General features: G+C 32.7%; 1 protein-coding gene across 1 annotated transcript; it reads right to left on the bottom strand.

The window, feature by feature from the left end:
• Nucleotides 1–1,883: 1,883 nt before the first annotated feature.
• On the bottom strand, nt 1,884–12,366 carry LOC133192007 (hematopoietically-expressed homeobox protein HHEX homolog). The gene is made up of 4 exons (XM_061327831.1): nt 11,840–12,366; nt 3,929–4,113; nt 2,637–2,687; nt 1,884–2,480 (listed from the first exon to the last, which is right to left on the bottom strand). Exons 1-4 carry the CDS (start codon nt 12,315–12,317, stop codon nt 2,313–2,315), a joined length of 882 nt encoding a protein of 293 aa, XP_061183815.1. The 5' UTR covers nt 12,318–12,366; the 3' UTR covers nt 1,884–2,312.
• Nucleotides 12,367–12,881: the final 515 nt, after the last annotated feature.

Here is a 12,881-nt window from a genome sequence, read left to right on the forward strand (position 1 = left end):
ATTAAAGTGAATGGTTTTACAGATAAGGTTGTGCAGGAGAAAATTGTAAAACGATGACAACAGTGTCGCCGATATAACTGTCCGCGGAGGCTCACGAGACGGCGGCCATATTGACATTAGTACACTAGATGGCGTTGCTTGTTTACGCATTGTCTATTGGGCCGTCAGCGATAACGACTAGGGGATGTAAAATACCGGTAGTTTTTGTTTACTAACATTTAGTATTGGTTTGTAAAACGACGGATAATGAAGGTAGTTCGTTATAAATTGTCCTGGAGTACTGAATGAGGTGACTTTATCTTCGTAACTGACGCACGCCTAGCTGTACTTCACCATCTCGGAATGTCAAGCGTCCTTGTGCAGCCTTCAAGACATTGGCTTCTAGATGGTTTCAAACGATGAAAGGTTAAATAACCTCAATCATAAGTAAATCTGAGCAGGTTACAAAGCATTTACAGAACACGTGTCATTGATATTGTAATCAACAGATTTAAGAGGAAAAATATTGAAATATTGAAATCAGTTTGAATGCCAACAAGGTATTTTGTTGGAAAAAAAAAGAACGTTTAACTTCAAATTTAACTTCATCGTATTCAAGCAATATTTAAAGTTTTGCCGTCAAAATAAAAAACCTTTTCTTAGAGAAAGACTAGTAAAAATACTGATTTTTCTATATCGTAAAGTAATATAATTTTAGAATTACAGAACAATCATCATAAAGACATGTGTATGAGGCAATAACACGAATACGTCGATAAGAACCCCCAATTAAAATATCAGACATTCTACTTCCGGTCGATACTTCTCGGCGAGAAATGGTCATTCAAGTTACAGCGTTTCTCCTCATGTGAAGCTCCTCTTGTGTGTTTCCTAGATTTCGGATGTTTGGATCACACTTGTATGTATTCAAACGGCAATATTGCTCTCTTAAATGACGATTACGTGCAGAAAAGTAAATATACATACACGATAATCTGAATGCTATTGCCATATTATAAATTTAATGGTTGTGCTTGTGGTTTATTATAGAATTTTGAAGCTTGTACGAGCGATGGCACATAATATCAAAGGCATAGAGAAGAAAACAATTTTTATTGACTTCAGATCACATATATTATCGACACGATACCCATACAAAATAAATGAAAAAACTTTTTCACGACATCTGAGCAATTCGAATTTAACAAAATCAAATTTAATATCTTTAGGCATTTGGGACTCGGTTGCACTTTTAGACCTGTGTGATACATATTAAAACTGATTTCGCAACATGTAATTTAGCATTGTATAAGATGATATTACTTATACATTAAGTATCGTATTTACAATAGCCCAGTCAACAGCTTCCTAAAAACTTCATCAATGTCACATTAAGATGTGTCATAAACCCTCAATGCTGCTTATCCCATTTTTTCCGTCTTCAGACAATTACCATTAAGTTTTCTAACTCTAGTTTTATCATAATAGTCACATGCCATCATTCACATAAGATTTCAGCCACTCTTGGCTACTTTAGTCCGTCATTTGGAATCACTTACAGTAGGACATGGAAATCGGTCCGTTTAAGAGCCTTCCCTGTTTGTTTTTCGCTTCACTTTCCTGATACATCACGAAATATTGAGAAAAATACTCCACAATTAGTATGTTCTATATGTCATATAATACAATGGTCTATTCAAAAATACATGCATGTTGTTAATACTGAAAGAGTCTTCCGCCTTCTGGCGTTTTTATCTGTTTGCAGATTGATGACTCCCTAATTCTTAACGTTTTCAAATACTTATAAGATTTTTTATTGATATTATTTTCTGAAAAGTTTTTAAAAAACAAACAAAAAAGCCACACACAAAAAAGGGAAAAATGAAACAAAACTTCTTCCAAAATATATTTCTTTTGAGTTTTATTTCAATTCACAAATGTATATATGAAATAGCAATATTCCACAGTTCTACATCTTATTTTGCTCATTTATTGCATAGTTTGATGTAGTTATGGAACAGAGGAAGACCAGAAGTGACAATAAATACAAAATCTACCAAATTGCACCATTCGTATCGCCACTCATGCAGTCATATATGGTCATATCAAAATTCTCAATTCACTTCGCTTCAAACATTTGAAACTTAACAATGTGTACAAGGAGAGAACCCTGAACTGCGCATGCTTTTAAGGAACTCTTCTGTGTCTGTTAATATTTGAAAACTCACAGCAGGCAGAATTCACGAGAGTGTTCGTTGATGGCTTTTATGATTTGTGCCCGACACCATTGCACCTCTATTCTGAATTGCTGTTCACACTTTCTACATGTATCGCTATTTTTCCGTGGTTTCACTTTCTACATCAATTTCATCGTCACTGTCCTCCATATCAAAATCTTCCTCGTCTGAAGTACACCTGTTTCTTTCCTCTGAATCGTCTGCTACGTCACTTCCGCTCTTTTCTGCTGAAGTTTCACTTTGTTTCTCGCAAGTGGGTGACTCCTATAGGGAAAAATGAATTATTGAATAACAAAATTTCCATTTTGAAAAGATAACTTGTTGATGTCCTCACTACAGGTTATATACATGTATGTACAGGTTATATACATGCATGTACAGGTTATATACATGTATGTACATTAACTAAGAATGACTTACCTGTTTCAGTCTTCTCCATTTAGCACGTCTGTTTTGGAACCACGTTTTTACCTGAAATGAGCATACAAAAGGAATCTTACAGAAGTAGCAAATAGAATTGTTTAATTTGCAGGTATTATTATTTCGGTTACCTGATTATATAGATTAAGTTTCTTCCTGCAGTGGTTTTTGTTTGTGATTTCTAATATTATGATAGATTCAAAAGTAAGTCTTTCTTCTTCAAATGTTTTAAAATATTTCACGTCCTGTAAGTGATAAACACCTCAAATTTTCTTATCACTGAACTTTCTAACATTGTATATTTTATTCATTAATTTGTTCGCTAGCTTGATACAGGAAAAATGTCCATCGATTAAACGAAATGTATTACCCGAATTATCTTTTATAAATCTTAATTTAACTACAAGTTAAACAAAACTTTTTTCAATAACGTTAGAGTGTCTTTGTTTGTTGACGTTGAAATGTCAGGTCTTTTTATCTTGAATTGGTGCAATTCAAAAGTGTCACCCAATCATATGACTATGCTACAAGTCAATTAAAGACGCACAAAACAGCTCTACCAAGGGAGTCTCTCAATGTACGACATTTCGCGTGTACTTGCGAGATTTCACAGACGATGAAGTTCTACAGAGAGTGATTGAGGGGGTTATTTTGAAAAACAAGTCAATAATGTCATGTTTGTTTAAAATTTCATTATCGAAAGTAAAAGTACTTGGTAAAATATTGTCAATTATAATACACAACAAGAGACACATAATTCAGGCTATGGCGCAAATTAAAAAAGCGATTGAACTTTGACGATATAAAGGGCGTTTTAAATTTCATATATTGCTGTTAATTTTTGCTTTTTTAGGATAAAATTGTTTCTATGTGGATAGGTTTTGAACCTTTTATTTTGTTGAAAATCAATATGTGTATGTGGTGAGAAAAATAAGCATTGAATTCGAAATGTATGGTGTTTTGCTATGTAGGATTTTATTATTTACGAAGTTTACAAATATCTAATATCATTCTGAAACATTTGTCATAAGCCAGTGTCAAGAAATTCTAATGTTAAATGTGGAATAAGAATCTTTAAATAAGAGAATTTAAAAAAAAGATTTTTTATAAGCCTTTTTAATTAAGTTCATTTCTTATAATTTTTACGCATTTTTTTTAAATACTATTGCTTTGTATATTTATTATATTTTATTAAAATAATTCAAAGTTGTGAATTATACAAATTTAATTACGTATTTCATAAGAAAAAAATATAAAATTTGAATTTGGTATAAATGACGTTATATTTTTACCTGCCGTTCTGTTAGTTGAAGGCTTTTGGCCAGTCTTTTTCTTTCAGGCGGAGACAGGTACTTGTGGGATTCAAATTTCTTTTCTAGTTCGACTGTCTGATCGTTAGAAAACCTCACTTGTCCGCCCTTCCTTTTATGTAGAGGTCGCTGCATAAAATGGTTCCACAAGAAAGGTTTGGGCATTACTGAATAATAAAAAAATTATATATGACTTTATAGCTTTTATACTATAGATGTCTCATTGCATGAATCTCAATAGCTACAAATATCTTTAAATGGAAAATAGTATATTTACATGTACATGTACATATACATTGTATAAATATATATATATGTTTAAACATACATGTAAAATTCAACACGAAGAAAAACAAAACCAGCCCTCCCTTTCACCACCCCCACCCCTCAAAAAGGAAAAATAATAAAATGAACATGCAAAAGACAAAGCATAATATATAGTTTTCTTTTTCAGTTTTGGAATACTGCATTACTTCTGGTGAAAAAATCTCTATCGGTAAAATTTTTCCCATTTTATTTTTTTAAGAAAGTACCCACATATCTATTAAGCGAAACAGTTGAAGACAAATTTCACGAAAAAAAAATATAATTGCCATGTTATTTAAAAATCATTTGGTAATAAGTAACTATTTTCACTTTTATAATGTGAAGTTTTCAAACACACGAAGCTTATGAATGATGAAACTATAAAAGGATAATTTAATTCAATTTGTAGTGGATAAATTAGTACTTTGTTCCAAACTTGAGTGTAGAGCATATGATATTATTAATTCAGACAATGCGTGATATTTCTCTTAGTTCGTGGTCACGTGTGCTGTCACGTGGGACTTAACACTTAGACGCCTGCGCATGATGCTGCATAAGCCTGGTTTACCAGAGACATGGATTGAAAGAAGCTTACTCATGTTGAGGGGATACATAATTGACTTAGTGCTCGAGTATACATGATGCATGTGCAAGCCAGCTCTAGACCTATAGAGGGGGAATAAAATGTGGAAGACTTGAAAAAAAACGCGTAAAGTTTACTCGACAGCTTAAATTTATACACTTTGTACTGTCAGAGACCCCAAAAAATTATCGTTCTTCTATATATTCCTACTGATATCTGCAACTTTCATTGGTAAATTACAATAACTCTTTTCATGCAACAAACTTAACACTCAATTTGAAAAAAAGGCAATCGGGTTTTGTAAATGGAGTGATTTTTTTAACAGTTAATTTTTGAAAATGTTTATGGTTTGAAACAAAACCTGTCTGCACTGAATGAAAGCACTGAAAGCGTTACTGTTGTGTGAAGCTCGCGCGACTTCCAGACTATGCCGTGCAGCGACTACGAAACTCTGAATTGTCGAGCCATTCATGTCACACGAGTCTTCAACAGGCTATTATACATTCTTATTCAGAAAACAATAACAGTCCTTCAGAAGGCGACAAAGGGGTTAATTAAAGAAAAACCTCAAGTAGTATCCGCGCAAGTTCTTCCGATTGCTGGGTTTTCGGAAGGCTGACAATGGGGCCATGAGGGGTGCTCAAAGTTCCTCTATCCTGCCACAAGCTCATTTATTTTGGAATATGCTTCCGTCACGATAAAACCACGAAATAAGACATACAATTGTTTGTATAATTATTAAAATGGACACACGACACCACGGCCCTTGCACAGGAAACACGTGTCGCAGCGATTGTCGATTCTTTCTCTTTAATGTGAAGAGTCTACTTACTTTCCCGCCATCTAAATACCGGAAGCAGTATAAGTTAGACAACTGCAACAAGTTCAAGTTAAATTACTGTAATTGCCACATGTGGGACAATTGATAGCAGAAACTAACAAGAAAGTTATGAAAAACAATGGCACTTCAGCTACGAGATCTCGTCTTAGATAAGCGAACCAGTTTTTGAAATCGCCCATGTACAGTTTGTGAAAAGATTTGCTCTGCAAAGTAAAAAGTCCTGATAAGGCTCTTCAAGTTGTTTATCTGTAATTACCATATACTAAGAATAAACAAAAGCTTTTCTTCCATTCTTGAATTAACACGATTAGTGCATTGATCCCATTGTTTAGAGCAAGATCAAAGTGAATTAAACTCGATAGATCAGTCCTTCGCCTTAACACACCTTACATAAACGTTGTCTTGTCTCAACACTAAACAAGGCTATTGTTCATTCCGTAAACGACCATTATAACTCGCTTGTAGCAGATAACGAACAAAACTACAAAGAGAAGTAATCGGAAATGTCCGCAATCTTGTTTACGGAAATACCTCTGCCATTGATACCCCAGTTTACACTATTGCCAGTTATCGAGCACTGGTCTATTTAGTCATTCAGACCTTTGTTTACACCCTTGGAGTACCGCGTCTCTGTTGTACCTCTCGTCAGAGAGAAGAGGACTCAGTCTCCGGACAGATGAGGGTTTACAAGATTACGGTTGGATCAGCCGGACGCCGCGGAGGGATTACTCCGGACATCGGACATCGAGCCCGATTGCAAATACCATTGTTACCTAGAAGGTTCCATAGCAAATTGTAAATAATGACACTGTTTAGAAATTAAGTAGTTTTTAATATGGATTTGTTGCTATTCCTTTGTCGATTGAAAACATTTCTCGTACCCATATTGTTTAGTTCAAATTTTTTACCAATTTTTTTTATGTCATTAGTAGACTTTCCCTAGCGATTCAGTAGTTCTTGAACTGAAAAATATTTTATTGATCAAAGTAAGAACGACCTAAATGGTAAGAAAAATTAAAAATATAGTGAAATAACAACATAAATGGTAAGAATGGTAAGTATATATAATTAATAACATTTTTATTTCCCTCTTTGATGTTGATAAGACTAAATGTCTTGTAGTCATACAGAGTATGAAAAAAAACTTAAGGATATCTGCTCCTTAGCCAGGAATAGTAACTCTTTAAATTACTATTTAATTTATTTAGTCTCGAAATGAAGTTTGAAATTGAAATCTTTTTCTGCAACAATTTTCATTACATGCATGAAAATAAGATTCAAGGTTTTGAAGTCTTGGAATGGGTCTTGTAAAAAGTTTGACATTTTAACCTTATAAAAGTACAAAAAATAAAAACAGCTTTAGAGAAATTAAATTTTCTTGAATCTAGCCTTAGATACCAATGCTTTTTACCATGATATGAAATAAGAAGTAATATGTTATGTCTAGCATTATAGCACAAGCTTTTCACACTTCGTATTATGTAATACATGTAAGTGATGTAAATGGTAAAATTAAAATATATACCGAATAAAAAATTAAAAAAGGAACATGCAATTTTCTTCGAATGCCTGGATACCTGTAGCTTTTTATCCTTATAAATATATTTGCTGCTCAATTTTCAATTAGAAAAGCATAGCTGCTGCTTTTATTTGCGTTTCCTGAAAATATATTTGAGAGTTGTTAATTTTTCCTATATAATATGATTAACTATGGTGATTAAATTTGAAGAAATACCATTGGTAAATACACATTACTTTGTGGATTCAGAAGCATTTTTGTGAGCCATTTCAATTACTTAACCGCTGATTTTAGGAACCTGAGGATCGGACTACCTTAAGTGTTCGCAAAGAATATTGTTTCCATGTTGAAGCGAATAAATAAAAAAAAATGATTTTATGATTAAAAAAAATTACAATATATTTTATCGTTTGACAGGAAGCTGCCTAATCGTGACTGTAATCAGAATGATGATTGGATCGCAGGAACAGCTTTTTGCCTTTGATTCGTCAATTTACAGATTACTTTTAAACCATGCTTCCATAGCCAAGTGTCTTTTCCGATCCTTGAAATATTATCTAAATATACAGAACCGGTCTTTCTTTGGTTCACCACATCAAGAGGCGGAAATACATCAAATCCGATGATATTTAGAAAAATCTCAGAAATATGTGTGCATACAGCAAAATAATTGTAGAACAAAAAAATCCAGATCGATAAGATTACAGAAATTGTACAAATAGAATTTCATTAAGGATTAAAAATAGTAGTTCAAATAATTAAAAATAGATGAAAATGTTTAGGAATTTCTGTTCCTCCGGTACTAGAGGACATCTTATTTAGTGTTATTTACTCACCAAAAGAAAAAAAAATAGCATGTGAACAATATAGTCCCATAATAAATAAAAAGAAATTTATATACTAAAAAGAATGCAATTTTAATGGTGCTATAACTGAGTTTGCGGCAGGGTAGCACTAACTTTTTTTTTTTGGTTATCATCTTCGCTAGCCATAGCGAAGATGTTTGGTTATATGATCACCAGCCTTAAAATGTCCACAGAATAATGTATTTGAAATTAACTTTTAAGCATCATGTAGAACAGTCCACGGCACAATCCTTTATGTGGGTTTTATTATTTAAATAATGCTACGGGTCATAGTAAATACACATATCAAAAATGTACAGGGGGAAAATCGCTCCTTTTAATTTAGCTTTGTCTTTGTTTGAACAATTTTTTTCATAAATGTCAAGCTTCTTTCAATTACGAAGAATACGATCTCTTATTTACAATTCACACAAGATTTTCTACTTTCAAATTCCGTAAGTTCGAAAAATATGTCTCGCGATTTTATTTGAAACAAAAATGGCGCACTTTGATTTAAAACAATAGTATGGTTAAAATAAACAAAAACAGGCTTAAGGGTTGTGTTTGGACAGCCAACTGAGTCTTGAAATCAAACCTTTATTGTTCTATCTCATCTTGATCGATTAAATCTATTGAAAGAGAAAACACTCGACATTTTTCTCTCCTAAGACATCGACTGATTTGGATTATATTTGAATTATGCCAAGCGTCTTGGCGATTTTATGGGTCATATGAATTTGGATATGAACAAACGTTGCAAAGATTGTCTTGGGTCACACGCATGGCAGGAAAAAAAGAATATTAAAGATGTGAATTGTATTTCTAATGCGAGAAAAATGAGAAAAATTCGTTTGTATTTCGATCATCCAGTTCCACCTTGACTGGGAGTGAATGAATATATTAGAAAATATTTAAGTTGGCCGAATGAATAATGGACTTAAAAACTACATATTCCAAACAAAAAGTTAAAGCGATTTGATAATAAGAATAAAAGTTCACTTAATAATGCAACAAAGTATAATTAAATACAATGGTTTGATAATGAGTCGGCAGCAAATAAATTTTCTCATTTAAGTTTTCTAATACGTACATCGACATATTTTTTTCTTTTCTTTTTTTTAATAAATAAATTCTTTTGAGAAAATTTGAATCTAATTATGAATATTACTGATAAGAAAAATAAAATATAACAAACTCTGAAAACATTTTATTAATTTCTTTCAAAAATACAAAAGCGAAAGATGCGCGAATGTAAGTTATAAAATTATTGGAATACCAAATAGAAATACAAGTTTAATTATAATTATATGCACGAGAAATCACTGAGAATTCAGGAAAAAACGGAATCGACAAACTCAGCAGATGTTTTTGGAATTACAAACGACGTATTTACAAACATAAGAGCGATAATATTTAGAGACTCTGAAGACTCTTATGTGGGATATTCTCGTTAGTGATCAAACATATAATACAGTATTTATATATTTCAAAGATCATTATACTTCAAACAGAGGTTGTCATATTCATAAGCGTCAAATGAATGAAGTATTAAGTAAGTTTGTTTGCTCTATTGGGTGTTTCTACCAATATTTAATAGGATATCGAAAAAAAGACCGTATGATCGCCATCTTATTTTAAATCGATTAGCGAGATATTCTTATCTTCTAATCGTCTTAGCACCCTTAAATGAATGTAGCAGATTAACTAACGGGTATCATGTTAACCATATTAATGTCATCTCATGACTTTCACTCCTTTTTGGTCTACAGGGAGTATTCATTATTCCATTAATAAGCTGCCACTTTATCATGTTAAGAAAAATATAATCAGAGAACAGGGCGGTTTTTCTATTCCTCTTCAATTTCAATTCAGGGTTTTTTTTTTTTTTGTTTTTTTTTTTTTTAATTTCATTCATTTTTTTTAATTTCTTGTTATATATTCATAGTTTCTGTTTCATTTTTATTTTGTTGATTGAATTGGAAATTTTAAAACAATTTCTTAAACTTTTCTTGCTGAAACATTCTGTATAGTCGATATGATTTCGGGCACTAGAAACTAATTATAAATGAAAAGGTTTACAAGGAAAACCCTTAAAATTTGGCAGACAAGTCGTTTATGACAATCGAAATAGTAATTGTCAGTAATTATTTCCCTACTTGATGACTTCTGGGCACTTGATCATAAAAGGTTCTGATTTTGCGCTCTTCGACAAGAACAAGAAAAGGTTTTTGGTTATATTTGAGCGACTTCCTTCTGTTTCAAGTCGAATATTAAAACTGATATTTACAATATTATTAAAAATGGCATCCAATTTTTTTTTTTACGATAACTTGAAAATGTACTAATATATTGATTTTTCCAAGGTCTTAAAAAAAAAGAAAATTTTATTTTGAAATGTGACTATTTTTTGATTAATTCTCATAATTCATCCTCGATATTTCTGACGCCTATGGATGTCAATTTCGGGCACTTTTGGTGCGATATGACTGTCTAGTAAGGTATATATTACACCGCTCTGGTGTATTTTCTACAATTTCCAGTCTTCTATCTAATTCTGGATTAACTATGAGCCTCTATATCTGCTCTAGATCCCAAGATATTTTAAGTTTGGCGACAAAGAGCCAATATTCTTTAGAACACGGAATTAACATTATTTGCTTTAACACATCTTTTACTGATTATAGACGCGATGCACGACCTGTGCCTCTTGAACTTACATTCGTTTGTCCCGTGTGCCGATAGTTTCAAAATCGAGGAGTTATTTTGTCTTCGGATATTTTCTCTCTTTTATAAACATATTTTCTATATTTCATATTTTCTAACAATTTTATGTTTGATAGATCTATTTATGTACTTAATTAGATAAATTATTGATAGATGTAGCCTGATTTTAACCAACCATCAGAGCATTTTAGTTTATACATTTGAATAAATATTGTCTCACTTTGAATTTGATAATTACTAAATACATATACTAAGCAAATAAATTAACTTTTTTCAACTCAACAGGTTTTTAGACACAAGAAATATACATGTATTTACATTTATAAATGCCGATATAAAATAATTTTTTGCGGGAAATTTCATTCAAAATATTTTCATTATCAGATAATTTTTCATTTATAAATGCATTTTTCTCCATACACAGAAATGTGTAATTCATTTATCCATCGTGATACATGGATTTCATGAATGGACGACTGGACACAACAGGAAAGCACTAATTGGATCACTATAATGAATTGAGACTCGTTCAAGATTTCCGAATATATATGCAGATTTCCTTCTTAAGTCAAGAATACATAGGTTTGTTAACGGGATTGATCCCGGTTTAGCGGTCTACTTCCGCCGGCGCATATTGGACTAAGCTAATTCGCAACTAATTGGTGAACGTTTGTTTACTTCAATAGGATCCGAGGTGGACGTTATTGCTCCCTTTTTTTAACTTATGATTTTATTTTGTTGAGAGAGAAGAACAAAATATTATACATGTTGTTTGAAGAAAATAATGTTGATTTTAATTTTTAGGTAGAAATCAGCTGCAAAATATTTTTTTTTACAGAATAATATTGCAATAAATAAAAAAAAAACTATGTTTAGAATGCTGTAAATATTTTTTTTTCTTGTAAACCTTTACCTTTTGTTTTTGCAGTATTTTGCTTAAATTTTAATAAGATCTACATTTTTGTCTAAAAGAGTTTGAAGAAAAGTAGAATATAAATGGGAAACGCTAGAAAAGTGTAGCGTTAATTTCCAAATATAGAGAAAATTAGAAAAAAAACAACTTAAAAATAAATACCTTTTGAAAATGCATGATGACGATCTAACAGTGCATACTCTGGTCTCATATAAGGCATAGGGTACATGTGACTCATGAGAGCATTGGTGTACGAGACGTGAGAGGGAAGATAGGGGGACTGAGGAACCAGGGTGTGGTCGTACATAGACATCGGTTTGTATAGTGAAGGGGCAGTCAGTACCCCAGGGGCATGGAGGGCTGCGGGATTGATGGGCGTTGGTTTTGCAAGTCCACTGAGAGGATTGGAAGCACTTGATGTTGAGTTTGGTGATGTCCTCAAAATGTCATCAATACGGAATGATGATGATGGTCCCGTGGGTGAGGCATTGGTCTGTGAGTGAGCGGCAGTTGGTGGGGAAGCGGAGGGGTGCATGTGGGGACCGTACAGTGACGTCATGGCATTAACTAAGGCTGAATGCTGTGGAATCATGATGGAGTCACAACGATTCAAAATGGATTGTCTGTCGTCAACTATCATTCACAAAATTGTTTCTCTTTTAAAATGTTTTAAAACAATGATTTAATTATTAACACAAGATACCAGTGAGTGTTCCAACGACTCATCAAACAATATGTTTCTCCATACGGTCTTAAGTAAAATAGAACGAACAACAAGCAAGGCAAGAACTCCAGAAGAAACTTCCCAATAGTCCTGTAACGGTTGTCACATATCACAGCAGTCAATCAGACGAACAATCGCACAATACACCGTTATAACAATATTGTCCTGTTATACAGAAGTGATACTTTCACTCGTGGTGATGGGGGGCGGAGCTTCAGGTCTATCCATTGCCTGTATTAGAGGGAGGGGGCCTCTTAAAGTAACGTGCTTCCTTCTTTACATTGGTTCTCTCTAATCAGTATGTAAACAAAACAGTGCGGTTCAAGGGTCGATTCATAATGTTTGCCGTTTACATACACAACAAACTCGATAAATGGAATATAAAAGTTTGATTTAAATTGAGTAAATATGCAGATTAGGGACTTTGATGTACGAGGTGGTGTTTTTTCTGTCATTATTTTAAGGTGTACACACACCGAC

This window comes from Saccostrea echinata, unplaced genomic scaffold (genome assembly GCF_033153115.1).
Source record: "Saccostrea echinata isolate AGI-Se365-2 ecotype Australia unplaced genomic scaffold, CSIRO_AGI_Sech_v1 ptg000001l, whole genome shotgun sequence".
NCBI classification, from domain to species: Eukaryota; Metazoa; Mollusca; class Bivalvia; order Ostreida; family Ostreidae; genus Saccostrea; species Saccostrea echinata.